The sequence below is a fragment of the Phalangium opilio genome, unplaced genomic scaffold, assembly GCF_054372755.1.
Source record: "Phalangium opilio isolate 3A_F unplaced genomic scaffold, DU_Popi_V2 ptg000048l_1, whole genome shotgun sequence".
NCBI classification, from domain to species: domain Eukaryota; kingdom Metazoa; phylum Arthropoda; class Arachnida; order Opiliones; family Phalangiidae; genus Phalangium; species Phalangium opilio.
This window is the reverse complement of record NW_028324170.1, coordinates 1440083-1459859: the sequence shown is the minus strand read 5'-3', so window position 1 is coordinate 1459859 and position 19777 is coordinate 1440083. Positions and strand designations below refer to the sequence as shown.

The 19777-nt window shown below is 38.5% G+C and overlaps 2 protein-coding genes across 4 annotated transcripts in view; one reads left to right on the top strand and one right to left on the bottom strand.

Moving 5' to 3' along the window:
- Window positions 1–1392: 1392 nt before the first annotated feature.
- Window positions 1393–18537, bottom strand: LOC149673575 (uncharacterized). Of its 3 annotated transcripts, none has more exons than XM_089839153.1 (12): window positions 18149–18537; window positions 8367–8474; window positions 8210–8307; window positions 7037–8157; window positions 6007–6979; window positions 5881–5950; window positions 5676–5812; window positions 5484–5617; window positions 3389–3624; window positions 2966–3324; window positions 1769–2281; window positions 1393–1676 (listed from the first exon to the last, which is right to left on the bottom strand). In XM_089839153.1, exons 1-12 carry the CDS (start codon window positions 18258–18260, stop codon window positions 1521–1523), a joined length of 4017 nt encoding a protein of 1338 aa, XP_089695279.1. In that variant the 5' UTR covers window positions 18261–18537; the 3' UTR covers window positions 1393–1520. The 3 variants fall into 3 exon arrangements, with proteins under 3 accessions (XP_089695279.1, XP_089695280.1, XP_089695282.1); XM_089839154.1 differs by having other exon boundaries at window positions 6013–6979; XM_089839156.1 differs by lacking the exon at window positions 18149–18537 and adding an exon at window positions 8520–16796 and having other exon boundaries at window positions 8367–8447.
- Window positions 18538–19088: 551 nt separating this feature from the next.
- LOC149673574 (uncharacterized) overlaps window positions 19089–19777 on the top strand; it is a 41038-nt gene continuing 40349 nt past the window's right edge. The window contains exon 1 of the mRNA XM_089839172.1: window positions 19089–19198. Coding sequence (XP_089695298.1) covers window positions 19099–19198 — 100 coding nt within the window. The 5' untranslated portion in view covers window positions 19089–19098. The remainder of the gene's footprint in view (window positions 19199–19777) is intronic.

Sequence of the window (19777 nt, the reverse complement as noted above, 5' to 3'; positions counted from 1 at the left end):
TTACATCCGCTTGAATATGCTAGGGAAAATTTACTTAAATCTTTCCAAGCTTAATAATGATAAGGATCTATAATAAGGCCCATATATACAAATATACCCCGTTAAATTTCATCAATTAAACAGGTTTAAAACTAAGTGACGTAAAAGATTCAATTATTACTCCTGGTGAATATATTCTCTTTAAGTACGGTATAGGAGGAGGATATACATTTCGATCCATCCGCGGCTTCTACAGGCGGAAACCCCGGAAATTTGGCCTAAAAATGACCTAAAATGCGCAAATTCCTTAAGAAAACCATTAATTTTACTTTAGGAATGTTCTCTCGTTGGTACTAATGATTTTGAATATATAATATCAGAAATTACTCGTAACTAGATAAAATAAGGAAATTCGTATATGCCGTCATCCAATTAAACGTCCAATTCCCCGGGAATGCAATTAAGAATTGTCACTGGAATGAGATTTAGGCCTAGTCGCTCAAATCCCTTCATAACAATAAAGTAAATAATCCCATGGATTACAAACAGAGAAAACTGTTTCTCTAGCGATAGAATCACGCTTGCAAATCAATGTTATTTGCGGGATTTCTGGAACCAAAAAATCGATATTTCCCGCCCCCTTTAAGCCTCGGTGTCGCGTTTCGTTTGATGTGACCCGCAATGAACCTTTTTAAACTTATCCTCTTCAAATACGTCGATAAGGGGGGGGGAAGCGAGGCACTCATTTAAAATAATCAAATTAAGCCTGGGATTGCGCAACGGGAATCAAATCAAATATTTCAAATTAAAATATTAAGAGGTAGAGATCGTAGGCCAAACTAATTTACCAAGGACTCAAAAGGAGTATAATTTCCGTAACGGAAATTTAGCCCCCCCCCCCGGGGCCGGGAAACTATATGAGGTAGGGGGGGGGGAAATCACAGACGGAGCGCGAATATGGGTCAAATCTAATCGGGAAATCTGTAATGGATTTTCTAAGTTTCCCTGATCCCTCTCTCTGACTGAATTAGGCTTAGCGCTTAGTGTAGGCCTATTTATAAAACTCCAGAAAAAGGCCTAATTAATTGTACTTAGCATTTGTATGTTACAAAAAAATAATTAAATCGAATTTGTAAGTCTGTATTAGAATTAACAAGTATGTTTGTTTGTTCTGAAATATTCAACTTGCGTCTTTGAATTAATTATTTCGGGATATATTGAAATCATCCCATACTGTGTGTCTGTTCCTATACTAATATAAGTTGTGTGTCTGTTCCTATACTAATATAAGTTGTGTGTCTGTTCCTATACTAATATAAGTTGTGTGTCTGTTCCTATATAATTATAAGAACGTCAGTCTTACCTTTAGCTAGCGTTTCCGTTGATAAAATTGACAGGAAAGAAATGAAATGATTATGGACAATATTTAAATACTTTATATATACACAATATGAACGGTGTTTCATTCTGATATACATAAATAAAGGTTTTTTTTTTCTAGTTTTCTCTTTAAAAACGACGTCATTAGGGGGGCGATGGTTCTACATGGTTGTGGATATCTTACCATCCTGATCCGAATTCTTCCTTCCTTCCACTTCTTCCTCTTCGCGTAATTGCTCTTTTTTAATTTTTTGCCATTTTTCAACCAAAGACGAAATATTTTTCTTCTTTAAAGACAAACCAGTTGCCAACTTGGACTGAAAACGACAATAAATCAAGTTCCATGACTTTCTAGGCCTATTAATAAATTCCGGGACATGTTTTAATAAACGAATAATATATAAAGTACCTTTTTCTTGTCTTTTTTGGGTGGATTAGGCGTTTCGTTAGAGGTTCCGGCGCTGGATGGTCCAGCGGGTAAAGCCATCAAAGGATCATTATGATTCTCCGCTAAGGCTATGCCAATGGCTGTTTCATCCAATTCGGGTTGGGGCAATCCATTTGTTTCGAGATTCAAGGCGCCATTCGTTTCGGGAATGTAATAGAAAGGTTCAGCGGGCGCCGGAGGCATGATAGGCCATTGAAGGGGCGGGGCTATATAGGCGGGCATCTCAATCCCATTGGACAAGGGTGATCTGACTATAATCACGCCTGGAGGCGGAGGAACGACGGAAGGTGGTACTTGAACTGGTATCGGTATGTCGTCACCCGCCATCGAAGTTGGTTGAGCCATCCAAGAGTTTCCCAAGGATTGGTAGAAAGCCATTTGTTCTTGCTCGAGCACATTGTGATTCGCGACTGTCGGGACCATTGGTAATCCAACGGGTACGAGGGGAGGGATGGGACAGGTTGGAGCTTGAACCTGATAAAATTAGTTTCGTTAAGCCTTGGTCTTAACATATTACTCATCTTGTTTTCGAAACGTTATTATAAGCCTTGGTCTTAACATATTACTCATCTTGTTTTCGAAACGTTATTATAAGCCTTGGTCTTAACATATTTACTCATCTTGTTTTCGAAACATTATTATAAGCCTTGGTCTTAACATATTACTCATCTTGTTTTCGAAACATTATTATAAGCCTTGGTCTTAACATATTACTCATCTTGTTTTCGAAACGTTATTATAAGCCTTGGTCTTAACATATTACTCATCTTGTTTTCGAAACATTATTATTATAAGCCTTGGTCTTAACATATTACTCATCTTGTTTTCGAAACATTACTATAAGCCTTGGTCTTAACATATTACTCATCTAGTTTTCGAAACGTTATTATAAGCCTTGGTCTTAACATATTACTCATCTTGACTTGTTTTCGAAACGTTGTTATAAGCCTTGGTCTTAACATATTACTCATCTTGTTTTCGAAACATTATTATAAGCCTTGGTCTTAACATATTACTCATCTTGTTTTCGAAACGTTATTATAAGCCTTGGTCTTAACATACTACTCATCTTGTTTTCGAAACATTATTATAAGCCTTGGTCTTAAAAGTTCACTAATATTTGAACGCGTCGCGATTATTAGTTAATTATTATCTTACCATTATTTCGTGACTTGATGAAGAAGGGTATCCGAGTCTCTCTTCATAAGCCTTGGCATCATCAACTTGAGCGTATACAACAGCTGGTTCATTATCTTCGACTTCGGTACTGTCAGGGTAGCTGTCTGGTGGCGGGCTTTTAGGGGGACTGGGTAAAGGCGGCGGAGTCGAAGAAGGCGGTCTGGGTGAAGGTGAGGAAACCTCCGGAGGTGGAGTCTGAACTCGAGGCGGTATGGGCGAACTCGGGACAGGTACTGCCTCCTCTTCCTCAACTTGATTAGTCGGGACAGGTGTCTGTTGTACTTGTTGAAATGAACAGGATGCCTCTCCAGATTGAACTGTCGGCAATTTACTGGAACCTAAAGATTAATTTGAACCAGGGGGGTTAAAGGTCAATCATCAGACGCCGCGAGAATGTTTTACCTCTGGCTCTGTTCTTGGCAACAGATCGAAAGAGTCCTTCAGCTGTTGAAGAGGTGACAACCGGATGTTGTCCAGCAGAGGAATGTTTCCCGACCAAGATATTTTTGTAAGTAATGGTTCTAGGCCTTGGCTCCTCGGAGTTTCCAGGCGCTTCATTAACGGCCGCCGTTTCGACTGGAAAATCAGTTTGACTTCTTCCCGTTTCGAGATGGGTATAAAAATACCTTCGTTCCTCCCTAATTGGCCCAATTTTTTTTTGGAAAAATGGTCCGGGACAAAAGAGAAAAGAAAATGGAAAAGTACGCTTGAAATTACGACGTATCGACCAATGTTAATTTAACAGGCTGAAAAATTTCGTATAAATAAGACTCGGTTATCTTTTCATTCTTCAAGATACGTTTCAATCAGATTTTAACCCAAAATAATTGTAACCAATGATTAAACTGATCAAAATGTATCGGGAAATGTATAAATAAGAGCATCAACAATCTATTACACAATGTCGACGTCTCAAAAACGTTGAATTTTTTCCACCACTTTTTGTTAATGTTACGTTACTCGCGCGGTTCTCAGGGCATTTTTCGTTTGTTTTTTGTTTTTGTTTTTTTTTTAAGTTCGTTTGGTTCGTTTTAACCACCTTTTTTTTACCCCATTGTTCAAATTGTTCTATTCATATTGTTTTCTATTTAAATTAGAGAGAGATAGAGAGGGGTCATTGATGTCATCCGCAATTCCTTTTAAACGAGTTGATTAGCAGTCTGAAATGGAAAAATAAAAAAGAAAACCAAAAATCAGACGCAAATTTTTAAGACAAATGATTTTGGCTTTTTCTCTTCTTCCACTTGTTCACAAATTTGGCTCTAAAATATAAAAAACTCAGGATGTAATACCAGAAAAGTCACTGAGAGGAAGAACCTTAGACGTATTTAAGCCTAATTATCTAAGTTTCCATGGAAAAGCATTAAACTTAACCCTTTGTCGTTCTTAAGCCTACTTTTCCCATTACAATTTGCAAAGGGCTACGTCGTCTTTAAGCCTATTTTATTCATTGGAAATGGCTATAATTAACCCTAGTTCGTTCTTAAGCCTATTTTATACATTGGAAAGGGTAGAATTTAAAAACTATCCGTTCTTAAGCCTACTTTCCTCATTACCATTTGCAAAGGGCTAAACTTAACCCTTCGTCGTTCTTAAGCCTACTTTCCCATTACAATTTGCAAAGGACTAAAACCTACGTCGTCTTTAAGCCTATTTTATTCATTGGAAATGGCTATAATTAACCCTAGTTCGTTCTTAAGCTATTTTAGACATTGGAAAGGGTAGAATTTAAAAACTATCCGTTCTTAAGCCTACTTTCCTCATTACCATTTGCAAAGGGCTAAACTTAACCCTTCGTCGTTCTTAAGCCTACTTTCCCATTACAATTTGCAAAGGACTAAAACCTACGTCGTCTTTAAGCCTATTTTATTCATTGGAAATGGCTATAATTAACCCTAGTTCGTTCTTAAGCCTATTTTATACATTGGAAAGGGTAAAATTTAAACACTATCCGTTCTTAAGCCTACTTTTCTCATTACCGTTTGCAAAGGGCTAAACTTAACCCTCTGTCGTTCTTGGGCCTATTCTGAATCTTTACACATTGAAAAATGTGAAGGTTTACATGTATTTAAACCTACTTTTAAAGTATCTTTTACTAAACCTTTGATTTAACCACGACTAAGTTAAGCCTAAACAAAATAGGCCTAAAATTGTAAGATTAAAGAATATTAAGTCAACTTACCTAAGGATAAATCTGGTCCTGGTCTGATCCAAACATTTAAATACTGCTTACAATAATTGACATAAAAATCGCGACAATGAAAAACCTAATTCCTATTAAATCAATGTATTCTCCCGTACAACGATAACAAGAGAATCTATTTATCAAAATGTGTTAATGGAAAAACGAATGGGTAAAAAAATTGAGACCACGAAGGAAATCTTTCGCGTTTTAGTCAAGGACTTTCAAAGATAAGAAAGAAGTTTGGAGAAACGATGGGACGAGGGATGGGCGGGCGGGCGAAGGAATGGGTAAAAAAGTAACGTTGTTCTATACCTGTCCCAATTACAAGTCCATCCTGGTGGAACGGCGCTCGTTTCGTATTGTCTTAGAACGTCATTAGCTTCGCGTAGACGATCCAGAAAATACTGACTCGGTAAGGCACCTTTTCGCCAATCAGTCAGTCGAACCTAATTTTTCAAATGTGCTTAGTCATTCAGCCAAGGCTTAGCTTTATTTTCTTATTACATCGACCATAATTAGTAATGTAGAGAGTAAGGGCATTTGAGCTCGGTTTGCCGTTAACAAGTCTAGTTTGCCCAGAATATCGCTGGAGAGAAGTTCCAAAGAACCTTCCGATAAATCTGGCAACGCGTTTTCATTCTCTGTACAAAAAGGACCAATAGATTTTAAATGAATTAATATTTGTCACTCTAAGCATAGAGTGACAAACCTGGTACAGGTTGAGCATTTTCTCTTTGAGAGGGCGCGGGGGAATCGACGTTGCTCGAAGACTGGCAAGCCTAAGTAGAAAAATAACTCAATTTTCAATGTTCCAGCAGCCATGTTTTTCTTTTACATTTACGTTTCTTTCCAATGCCCGATCTAATTCCTTTTCAATTTCATCCAAATCCATTTCTTCTATTTCTTGAGATCCACGTGGTTCTTGACGTGGCGGCGTCACTTCAACTCTAGGAGATCCGTGTGGAACGACCCGAGAGTCCGAGTCACTGACAAAATTATTCATACTATTTTCTTCACTGTCAATGGTAGGTTGGGCCAAATTCTCCGAGGAGTTGGAGGACTGTTCCGCTTGATTTCTTTCATCAGCGACCTCGATTGGACTTTGTTTATTAGAGGCAATTTCTAAAGGACTAGGTTCCGAAACTTCTCCCTCCGATTCATTATCGGTGATTTCATATTGAGATATGAAACTTAACCCTTGAGTTAAATTATTCTCGTCCGTTTTTTTGGTACATCTCTCTAATTTTGACGTGCAAGTCGAATCGGGTTCGTCTTCGCTCGGGTGCGAACACAAAGTGTGGTGTTGTTCCAATGACGTTCGAATTCCTTCAGAACTTGTACTGGGTTGTGACGCTTCTTTAGAGGAGTCTTCAGCTAGAGTTCCTCTAACTTCCAGGGCGCTTTCCGAATCGTGCGTCTCCGAATCACTAACGTTTCCTACTTGAATCTGAGGAGAATTTGCGTCATTTTCGGATGCCACGACGGATTGCGTCACTAAAACTCTGCTTAAGTCCATGGCGCATTCGGGACGGATAGCGCGGTTGCCGCTATTCTTGTTTGAGCTGGAAGATGGACAAGTTTCCGCGGTGTCCTCCTCCACAGCCACCTCGTTCGTGGTGACTGGAGGGGATACATTAATGGGGGGACTACTAACTGGGGAACTGGAACCTTCAGGTAAATAAGGGCCATATGAAACATTGTTTTTAATCTCTTCTTCTGCTAATTTTAGTTTTTTTCTTCTGGAATTAGATTCATCATCGGAAGAATCAGATGTTGGTGGACCAAAATAAGTAATTGGCTCAATTTTCCTGTAAATTTGGGAGTGAATCTAAATTAAAACTAAAGAACTGAGTTGAATGACTTACCCTTCTTCACGGTTATGAGTTCTTTTCTTCAGGGGTTTATTTGAATTCTTCACACCACTCCCATTGATTAGAATTTTTCCTGATGAGGAAGTCGAGGCTTCCCCATTGGTCAGTACTCTTCCTGATGAGGAAGCTGAGGCTTCCACATTGGTCAGTACTCTTCCTGATGAGGAAGCTGAGGCTTCCACATTGGTCAGTACTCTTCCTGATGAGGAAGTCGAGGCTTCCCCATTGGTCAGTACTCTTCCTGATGAGGAAGCTGAGGCTTCCACATTGGTCAATACTCTTCCTGATGAGGAAGTCGAGGCTTCCACATTGGTCGGTACTCTTCCTGATGAGGAAGTCGAGGCTTCCCCATTGGTCGGTACTCTTCCTGATGAGGAAGTTGAGGCTTCCCCATTGGACAGAACTCTTCCTGATGAGGAAGTTGAGGCTTCCCCATTCGACAGGACTCTTCCTGATGAGGAAGTTGAGGCTTCCCCATTGGACAGGACTCTTCCTGATGAGGAAGTTGAAGCTCCGCCATTGGTCACAACTCTTCCTGATGAGGAAGTTGAAGCTCCGCCATTGGTCACAATTCTTCCTGATGAGGAAGTTGAAGCTCCGCCATTGGTCACAACTCTTCCTGATGAGGAAGTTGAAGCTCCGCCATTGGTCACAACTCTTCCTGATGAGGAAGTTGAAGCTCCGCCATTGGTCACAACTCTTCCTGATGAGGAAGTTGAAGCTCCGCCATTGGTCACAACTCTTCCTGATGAGGATGTTGAGGCTTCTCCATTGGTCACATAAAGTGTTTCCGAATGAGTGGCGCCAATTTTGGGGACAGTATTATCAATAGTCTCTCTTTGTCGAACCCTTTCCAAGTACTCCTTATATTCCTGGGGGCTTTCCCAAGTGACTTCATTGGTTTTTGTATTCCAGAAATATGTGTATCCGGAGGTTTCATCATAGCATTGTTGCCAGAAACAAGACTCTATCAAACCGGAAGTACTATTGGCTTGATCATTAACTATTTTTGTACTTTCATCAATTTCCTTTTCTTCAACTTGATTTTTGTCACAGTCTTTTGCTTCGGCTTCCGAGGTGTCTTGAGCATCATTACTTGTCATGGCGTCAATTTCCTTTAATTAAATAATTAACTATAATCATTTTACATCAAATTCCTCAGTTTACCTTCAAAAAATCAGCGACTTCGAGGTCAAGTTTCTTAGTGCCATTTTTCGGACATGTTGATGTTTCACCAGCGGAAGACACACAAGATTCCTCCTCCCCTTTTGAAAAACATAGTTAACTACCTAATTAATACTGAATTAAATTATTTACAAGCTACCTGGAGTTGTCGTATCTTCGTCACTATCTTCGTAATGAATTAAACCTCTCAGATTATTAGCGGAACTTCCAGAACTAGAGGCTGCATCATAGAGGGTAGGAGGTGATTCTAACAAAAATTACCCAAGAAACAATCTTTAAATGATATACTTACGTTGTAAAGTGTTGGTTCTATTATCATCGAGTTGCAAAATTGGTTTCCTAGAATTTCTACCCATTTTTTCCCAATGTTTTACCATTTTAATATCATTTTCACGACGGTTATTTACTTATTTATGTAAAGAACTTCTGCGTTTTTATTTACCATAACGTGACCAAGGCTTAGTGAAAAACTTGAAATTCGTAATTATCGTTCAAAGATTAAAACGTTTATTCTACTTGCCACAAAAACCAGATTCGTTATTCACGTGAAATCATTAAAATAGTTACGAAACAGTATTTTCAATGAGAAATTTAAATAAAACTTTAATGGCCTACTTTCATTTCGTCTTGTATAAAAAACGCGCGGCGTAGGACATGGAGTATTATAACCTGCACATAGGAGTACTTATACTATAGGAGTAGTAATCAAGTCTCGGTTCGGTCAGTGCCGTTAGCAGACTCCATAGATAAACCAGTTACACTAACTCCAGTTTCAGCCTCACCACTAATAATTCAACTAATGATGTAAAATCTGATCTCGCCATAAAAACAGCGAATCACCAATTATCGGCGGGAAATACGAAAATGAAGACTTGGAGCTACGGTTTTACGAAATAAGTTGGCGCAATTGTAACCTTGAAAAATTGCCGTTAAGTTTTGAGATTAACAAAACAAACCAAATTGAGATCAATTTTACTGTTGATTCTTAAACGGCGCATATACCTTTTAATACACTTATTTTTATATTAATTTTAAGATATTTCAACGAGTAGTACAACGAAAATTGGGGGGGGGGGAAGGGAACAAGATGTTGACGTTGTTTTTCTCGCAGAGGAAATTTGAGACTGATGTTAATTGCAATTGAAGTGAATAGCAAACGCAATTACCAGACTGGCCAACCATCCTTTGGAGTTGGTTCGAGGGGTTAGCCACTCTCAGATTTGCCATACACTTTTAGCACCGCTTGTACAATCACGTTACGCGAAATGAGCATCCCCTTTGGAGTACTTCTAGGGACAACTACAAACATAGGATACCTTTCGCACGTAGAGTGTGAATCGAATCGAGGGGTTGCGTGCTGGAGGGGAGGGGTGGGTTTGCAATGTTTGAGGGACTTTCGACACCTGAAGAATAACCGTACGGGGAAGCGGCAACTAACTTAAGCCCAAAGCAAACAAAAAGGACTCGCGCCTTGTAGACGGTAGAAACAAACTTCGCGCCTAAGCGTAAAAGAAAAAATAAGGCGGGAAAAGTTGGTTTGAAGTTTCACGTGTCACATGCCTTCAATTATTAAACACTAGACTGTCCGTGGGTGGTTTTTCCATCTCCTCCTAACCTTTATTTCACATTTTCCCCTAAGATATATACATTAACCTTTTGGTAATTGAACGGCGTTTCAAATTAGGAAAAGGTTTAGGAAATTTTCTTCGTTAAGAGATTCTCCAGTCGATTATTCCGCGTGGACGCTGCGGATCTCATTACGAGTAACCATCCGGAGTATTCAACCAAGACAAAACTGACGTAACCCGAATAAATAGCGGGTGTCTTAATGCAAAGTTGGATTGATTCTCGAGATGGTAAGGAATCTCTAGAAAACGTATTCGAACATCCCGAGCGCCAAATTCTCAGTTAAAAACAGCTGAAATTCCTATGAAATGCGATTCCATAAAATAACTCGTAAACTCTATAAATAATGCGAGAAAGCCAACTTTCAGGGTGAAATAAACCAATGTTAATCCTATGAGCGCCTGTAAAAGTGTTTCACTCTGCAATACACTCGAGTAGGTTGAAGAAGATTTTTTATTTGTTTTTGTTAGCAAGTTGACGCCAGTGACGTAGGAAGGTGTTGGGGGGATAGGCCCTGACCGATTAAATTTGACATTCTCTTAGATAAAGACAAAATACGTCGCCTAAACACGAAAAACACGATGGAATCGCGATATATCGTAAGTGAAAAGTCGCGTTTCCTAATGCGGGTCCTCTCTTAACATCACCGGACTTTCAAGGACCATTACTAGGATATCTATTCATTTTTAAAGACAAAAGTTACCGTTGTTTCGTCAAGTCTTAGCGATTATTTCACGGAGGAAAAAAAAACACTTGGATGACTAACTCAATTTCAAAGGATTTTTTTTTCTCTTACCCAGTATAGTTCTATAAAGAAGTTTCTATGGACCTTTTTAACTCTAACCTTCAGTCATCACATACTAGCCTTTGACAAAGCTAATATTATTACCTTGCGCGAAATGTCACTCGATTGTTATCGAAAATCCTGATGATATTTACCCACAGCTCGAGCGAGCGCGCGCGCGCACAACGATTCAACCGTAGTTTGCTCTACGTATAAACCCTAGTCTAGCGCCGACTATCACCTAAAACAACGACTAGTGACTTAGGCGATTAGTATTATAAGTAGAGCAAACTGTAAATGGAAAAAGGGGTGACGACAGACATTGTAGGAACATGGAAACCCGTTATCTTTAAGAGATTAAGTTTTCTTTTTTTATTTTCGCTAAGCCTAACCGTCCAAAAACAGCCAAGGCCTAAGTAAAAGAATCGAATGATTTTTAAAGGATAAATTTAGAAAAAAAATGTAACATAATCCTACGGAGTTTCTCGTGAAGGAAATTTGAGATTTTTATCAAGCTAGCGACGTTCTAGTTTTATATAATGATAAATTATAAGAATATCTTAGACATAACTCTAAAAAAAGGAGACGAAAAAGAACAAAAAAACGCATTATTTTTAGAAGGAAATTCATTTTATCTCTTCCTGCACGCGTATTCTTATTTACATTTATAATGGCAATCTAATATGAAAGAGGAAGGAAGAGGGAAGGGATTTAGATTAAAACTAGTATAAAGAGGTCTAACTGAATGGAGATAAATATCTGTCTGTTAAATTGCAAAAGTACAATCAGGGAAGTGTAAGAAAGGAGAGGAATTAAACACAACCGTAAATCTAAACTCCCACAACGAGAGAAAGGGCGGAAACTTGGTTATCTCTTATCACGTGACAAGCACTGCCCTCTAGTGAAAATCTTCTGTAGGAGATTTTTTTGAAACTAGACCTAGTACATTTTGTGTTGGATAGAGGGCGCAAAATAGTAGCTCATCATAGAAACAGTACCCCACGTGACCCCCCCCCCCAATGCGCCTTACAGTGTGGAATACTAGTTCATAGTACTCCTTTTTAATTCCTCGCCGGGTATAAGCAATAAATAATTTTCATACGAAACACATATAACTTTTGAACCTTAGTATGGAATAAGGGGACGACTTGTTACAAATAAGAGATGTTTTTTCCTAAAAAGATGGGGACATACTCCTTTTTAGTTCCTCCCTGGTATAAGCAATAAATAATTTTCATACGAAACACATATAACCTTTGAACCTTAGTATGGAATAAGGGGACGACTTGTTACAAATAAGAGATGTTTCTTCCTAAAAAGAAAAATAGGCGGGGAGGGGGATGGTGGTGCAGGGAAATATGATCAATTGGGATGATCCATCAATGCCTTTAGAAAACGAAAGAAGACCAAGAGCTTATATGTACTTTTTTGGTTCCCTTTGGAGTTATTTGCTTATTCTATATGCTAGGGCCCTTTAAATACTTGGGCCTCAAACCGCCTTATCCCCTAGACCCCCCCCTTCAAGTTTCTGTAGTTTGTTAAGAACGATACAGCCTTCCTTACACCCCTTCCCCCCCCCGTTCCCGCAGCTTCAACATTGAGGTGTACGAAGGAGCCCCTTAAGATTTATTACAACGTATTACGAACCGAGGGGGAACTCCCCATTTTGGAAGAGGGTGGGCCAACAACCATAAAAAAATACAACCATTCCCCTTGAATTGAATTTTTTTATTTTTTAGCTATAGGGTGGTGGCTTGTAATTCCGAACGCTTCTAATTCCGAACAGTTTTTTTAAATTGATTTTTCTTTTACTTGCGAGGCTTTAGACCGTGAAAAATAGGCTTAAATTATGCCTTGATTCATTGTCTATCCGAAAAACATCATTTCAAATCCATATCTAAAAGTCAGGGAACGATGTGACACGAAATAAAAATGTACCTAATTTGCGAATTTAATTTAATGTCAATTAAAGGGAATGCCGACCCTGATGCCTCCGAAAATAAGGTTTCATTTTCTTCAGATAAATCAGAGGCAAATAAACTCAATTTCAGCCAAAACGTCAAGTTTTCCCCCACAAAATAAGCATTCGTAACGAAATTTTGGCTCAAAATTAAATTAATAAAAGAATATTTATAAAAACCTTTGCGAGCAGCTAATTCCGACCACTCGAAACAACACTCCATTAATCATAAATTATCGACAGTAAAATTAAATTTAACGCTATTAAACGACATGGTTTAACAGATTAGTTATCCTCGATAATACGGCGATACGTTTTCCCGGGCTTTTCAAGCAGACAACTTTAGTTTAACCCGGCTAGCGTAAAGTCCCTGTTTCCTTCCCTCCCCGCCGCGGCGCCGTCACTCGTACTCGTACACTATTCCGCGATAAAAAAAAATAACGGTTCAATCTCGCGCCAAGTTTGAAAATTTGCGTTCGCGCGTTTCAAACTTTTGCATAAACGGGTCGCTAAAGGTTTATACCTACTTGAATATGGAATATGACGATCAAGGTAATGTAAATCGCTGTTGCATTTATTAATAATCTTTTTTATCCTATTAACCTACGAGAGATTTAAAACTTGAAAGCGAAATTTATTATAGAATTAACGTCCCAAAACTTAAGCCTTGGTTAGGGAATTTTATCCCGATTCACCTAATGAAAAAAATATTTCAGTTTTAGATAATCCCAATTTAGCATACAAATGAGATAGGCGCTGAAGTTTATTTCACCATAGTTATACCACATTACAGGTGGTGGTGTTAAAAAACCACGTAAAATATCCGGCTTAATTATGAATGGGGAAAAATCTATTTTGTGCCATAAAAATAATTAAAATACAACCAGAAACAAGGGAAAAATATATGACGCGACAACTAAAGATTATTTATTATAAATGATAAAACTAATAGTTATGTTACCGGTTACTGTCCAGTTACAGCTTACAATATTTTTCCAGTATTACTCGAACTTAAAGCATAGCGTTGGTTCCAGTGGACAACTTGACTTTCCTTACGAACTCCAGTTTTGGCTTGGGAAAGCTAGAGGCATTTGTGGGCGGAATTTGTACGTGCATGTATAAATCCCGCCCACTAGCCTTTGCCAAGCCAAACCCGGAGTTTAGAAGGAAAGTCCCCTTGTAAGGGATCCACTGGAGCCGCGCTAGTGTTAGGTTCGTGCACTCAGGAAATAAATTGATTTCATGAAACATTTTATCAGTTAAACTAGCAGACTATTTTACATTGGAATCGGGGCTAGGGGTCGGGAAGTGCCCCAAAACTAAAATAAGAGCTACACAGAAGTACTTTGCCTTCAAAAAACCCTAAAATAACTCGTGTTTTTAAAAAATCCGGTTTAATCCAATAAAAACCACTGGTCTGGATTTTATTCAAATTATCCGGATTTTTGCCAACCCTGTAAGCAGGTTCGGTAATTAGAAGCGGGGGTTCGGAAATTAGAAGCGGGGGGTCGGAAATTAGAAGCGGGGGTTCGGAAATTAGAAGCGGGGGGTCGGCAATTAGAAGCGGGGGGTCAGAAATTGGAAGCGGGGGGTCGGAATTGAAACCCCCTACGTCGGAATTACAAGACATCAGTTCGGAATTGGACGCCACTACTAGAAATGGGGAAATAGATATTTCTCCACAAGTTACCGGTAATTTTGGCTCAAAATAGGCTCAAAAGTAGCGCAAATGTTCAAGCTATTTGGTACAATATCAAATATTTCTCATAACATTATACGTGTGTCATGTTTCAATCGATTTTAAAAAAGTGTTCGGAATTACAAGCTACCACCTAAGGGTACTTTTTCATTTTAAAAGACGTTGAAGATTCTTGATTGCAGTATTCTAAGAGGTTCGAGAGGCTCACCCCCCATCGCGATAGGTTATAGTTTAAATTATTAACATTTATTAGGTTTTATTAAAAGTAATATAATGAAAATAAGTGTACTCAAAATGTTGATCATTAAGGTGTGTTAATTTCAGGGTAAAATTTACTTTCGTATGCAATAGCATAAGTTCATAAGATATGTTCCGTAATAAGTTTGTTACTGGTTACAAACTGGAGCTTGTCATGAAGTGAGGGAGGTAGTCACAGATTCGAGGTAAAGCGACGCCTGGTGGTGAGGCACTGTCAAAGGCTTAGTAAGTACAGACTAAATAGAAAAATGGACTGCAAAACTAACCGGGTCAGGTCAATTCTCGCTTGTCGTTCTCGAACTAGCTCTCAGTAAGACTAGCATTACGGAGTATAGGTAGTGTCATACTTATGGAACATATCTTATAAACTTATGGTTATCAATAAAGAAAACACCTAGATGATGGGTTGTAAAGATAATAGGTATAAACACGAAGAAGCAATAAATTTCATATGGATTTAGAGTTGTCTTTGTCCCTTTTTAAGGTAAAATACCTGTCATGAGAATTGCATACCATACTTATTGTTTTTATGTTACTTATGGTTTTATATTCCCTTTAAAACGTTTAACCCCTGGTAAAAATATTATCTTAAATATACGCTTTAAATTCCGTTAGCAAACTTTAAACTGGCAAAGACTTAACGTCTTAAGGTATGGCGTTTATTTATCTATTCTTTAAGGAAAAAACGCTGGCAAGGCTTAAGATCTTTATCCATTCCTTAAGCAAAAAGCACTACGTATGTATTCCACAAAAAGCAGCCGACGATAAAAACAAAAGTTTTAGCTTAAAGTTAGACGACGACGATTCCCAAACTCGGGGGCACCACTTAGAATGGGGCCCCCAAGAAAAGGGATAACTAGGAGCTATTCAGTCATAAAAGTATATAAGGGGTCTTCTGTACGCGTCATCATACGCCTTATAACGAGAAAAAACAGCCTTGGGAGAAAGAAAAACAACGTAATACAAGCGCCAATAAAGAAATTATCCCCTATCGTCCGTTTTGGCGCCCAGAATGCCCCTTAAAGGTCAAGTTCTTAAATTATGTCACTTCACTTCACTCCCCAAAGATGGATGGCCAGATGGTAAAGCTTACTTAGAGCTTTAAAATAAGTCTAATCGCGTTAAAATTGGACCATAATTAACGAAGTTACAAGGACTTTTGTACAAATTAACATCAGCGAAAACATAACTTTATACGTCACTATGACGTATATAATCTAAAACTCGTATGGAAAAAGGTAGCGCGTGACGTGATACTGACATTAAGCTTAATTAGAGCTTTAAAATGTGTCTAATCGCGTCAAAATCGATTAAGAAATAACGAAGTTACAAAGACTTTTGTACAAACATAAGGAAAAAAAACGGAAATTTATACGTCACCATGACGTATATATTCTAAAACTCCTATGGAAAACGGTAGCGCGTGACGTGATAGTGACGTAGACAACTTAAACATTTTCCTAACTAAGTTACTTACAAATATATTCCGTCGTAACTCTATCATTTTAAAGTCAGTGTTGATATATTTTCTCTTCGGACTGTTCCTTTAAGAAGGTGGGAGGGGGGAGCAAGAGAGAGACTGTCCAGTGGCTAAAGTAAAAACGATGACCCACAGCTTGCTCATGGTCATTATCCCAATGGCGTTAGAAAAGGCTGGACTAGAAAAATGGCGATAGATGGGAGAAGGGGCGAAAATAGGCTGGATAAAACCATTAGAGAGACGCCAAAATCAAAACGATGGGCCTTCATATGGGCTAACGGGAGGGGGGGGACGGTAACATAATGTTGAAAGGGGGGAGCCGCGGCCGGAATAAAGATTGGACAACGTTACAGGGCACGTGATCTAGATAGGTATATACACAGAGTGCCTCGGGTCATAAAATTCATTTAACGTATAAAGAAAAATCACGAGAACTATTTTTGGATCCAAAAAATGCACATGCGGGTTTTTTTGATCTTGTACAGCCTGTATGTAAGGAGGAATTCTTAAGACTACCGTGAGAAAAAGGGCAATGGAAATGCGTGGAATATATACAGGGTGTTTCTGATAAGTCTGCATCCATAAATTAAGGGGGATGTTCTTTGGGTGCACGATTTTGAGTCGAATTTGTAACTTCTATCTCCATTTTGTTTCACCAAAAGGACACTGTTTTCGAGTTATGATTTGAGTGTTTTTGGGATGGCCCCTTAATTAAATTAGAAATCAGTGTTTCTTAATTAAATTTAAGGGGTCATCCGTAAAATACTCCATCCAATCTTAACTCGAAAACAGTGGCAACTAGGGTAAACAAAATGGAGATAGAAGTTACATTTTCGACTCAAAATCGTGCACCCAAAGATCATCCCCTTTCATTTATGGCAGACTTATAAGAAACACCCTGTTTGTAAATTCAGGGTGACATAATCTTAATCTTTAGATGAAATTGAGCAACGCTGGGCATGTTCATCGATTTATGAACGTTGCCCTAACGTTAGGGGATTTAATTTATATTTCTTCCTTTGATAATACTAAATAATTGGCGTTAGAACTGTAATCAAACCTAAAGAAAACGGTTATATAATTTCATTTAACTGCATGGGCCGATACAGAAGACATCGAGAACTAGGCCTAAATCCAGAACCTTGGAATTACCAACGAGGTAGAAAGATCTCTAGGTAACTTCTTTCCGATATAAAAACACGGGGATCTACCTCCTCTTACCTCTTTCATATATTGATAAAGAGGTTTTCGAGTTACGCTATATTCTTGCTTTGGATCATCGTGAGGGCTATGCCCCCTCCCACGCCCCGACTTTTTTCACCCCCCATCCCACCCTAATATCGGACGTACATTCTAGAGACCTACATGGAAAAAATCCCAAAAAGATTGTTTTCTCTATATCGGAAACCTTATTCGGTTCTCCCCCCCCCCCGGATGCTGAACCTCGGTTGTATGTGTGTGTGGGGAGAGTTGTTCAATAAGAGACACGGCACCGATAATATTACCACTATTGATATTATTAAGGCTTGAACGGGGGCAACTGCTGTTACACCATATTTAGCTTAGTGAAAGAAAAGAATTGGAAAAGTGCATGAGACTTTTAACTTCTTTAAGTTGATTCCAGGTTTTTTTTCTGTTTTCTTTCTTTTTAGGTGCAAAAAAAAAAAATAAAATAAACCCATGGTTTGTTACAATTTTAAAAATTATAATTATCAAAATCTAGGTTTTAAATTCAGCATTTCTTCACTTTGATTTTTACCTAATAGACAGTATTTCGATGAAACTACTTAAGTGGGAAAGGCACGGGGGGTAAAACTTCGCCTTCCATCTCGATTTTTGGCGCCTGCGCTGTAGTCTTTCTGTATCATGAGAGTGCGCATGGGTGGAAATGTATCAACCCCCCCCCCTTTGTACGTCCCAATACTGAAGGTTGATTACCCCCCCCCCTTTAAGTCGAAAAGGTCTATTATTTTTTAGGCCAAACAAAAGCTAGTTATTGTCAATGTTAAGAGGAATATTTCTTAAGAATATTATTTGTTATAAACAATAATTACCAACTCTTAATTTGTCCAGAAAATATGTTTTAAAACATATTTGCTGAGTGCAATACTCACTGTTCAACGTTGACTCCAATTTGAACAACCCCAAGAGAATTTTCCTCAGTAAAATCAAATTGCCTGACTTCAATGTTAAATATCTTAAAAATGGTTGACCATTTAGACGCATTTTCAAATTTCCTAACTGTCCCAAATCCTCAATTCAATCCACGATGCGCCACCTGATTTTTCAAGCCATATCTAAAGATAATAAAACGCGATAGTATCGCTCCCCTCGGCAACAGAAAAAGTAGACGCTGCTAGGCTATATAGTAGCGCCACGATCCCCGCTTCTAAAACTGATGTGATGGAAGGAGAAGAAGCTCAAGAGGAATAGCGCGAGAGAGATGCTATAGAAACCTTGATCCATCCATATTTCAACTCTCTCTCTTCTCCAGAATCCCGAGTCAGAGTCTCAGTCCGTTCCGGGTTCTTCAAGAGAGCGGACACAGTCTCACTTGCCGCCCGCCTTAAAGCGCCACCACAATTGAACACTCGTTCACGATACTTGAGTTCCTAACCCGAATTTGACCAGTCGCTACGATACAACTGACCATATAGCCGTATATAAATAGTGCGTAAACTTAAGTGTCCTCTAGTATCCACAACAAACAGGGGCAGGTAATTTGTTATCCAGAATTAAACGAGTGTTTACCATAATCTTAATCCGAGTCTGACCACGATACAACTGACCATTTGGACAGTTTTCTTTGAACTCGACAATAAATCAAATCGCGTATTAAAAGTGTCAGCGTGCGAACCAATTACACCTGGCGTTGATGAAGATTATAAGTTAAAAGTAATTACATTGCAGACTTTAAGTAGTGAGAGTATCGTCCGTGGTCTGTAGAAGAATGTCTCGGATGACCTTCGTCAGTTAAATTCGAGTGGTTATTGTATAAACACCTCGCGGAATCCAAGTACTTAAATTGTCAATTGTTAAAAAGACTGCGGGCCGTTTTTTTACGATGAGCGGAAGTACTTGGTCCTCAGACTTGTCAGTGACTGCCGTGGGACTCTTATGGACTGTAGTCATCTTGGTTTTCACATCAAGTCATCCGATTGAAGGTAATTACCTGCTTTAATTGTTTCCTCACGAATTGATTAATTTCAGGTTCGGGTTTCTTCTCGGTTAGAAGTACCTAAAGTTTGAATAGAAAACAGGTTGATTAGCTATTGTTTTCTTGGTGCTTTCAAGACTGCAAATAATAGTAAATCTTATGGTATAATGGAATAATATTATTCGCTTTCACATGATATAGCACAGGGTTTCATAGATGAAAAGAAATCGTTGAGCTTTTGAAACCTAATTTAAATCCCTGACTTTGAAAGAAAAAATTAAATTGCTGACTTATCTATGATTGTTTAGCAAAAACAAATTATAAATTGACTTACCCCTGACCTTTTTTTACCCATTTTCCATATCCCCGACTTATCCATATTCCGTACAAACCCTGTATAAGCAAACCTTTCAAATTTTTAAATAACGAAAAATTGTGAATGAAAGTGTTTATTTAAATATGCCAAAACATGCTCGAGTTGAAATTCTGGCAAAATCTTGAGGTTCCATTACGGAGAAAGGCATGTTTTTTTTTTATTTTGCCTTCCCGAGATGCTTTGAACCTTAGCTCAATACGGAGAAAAATA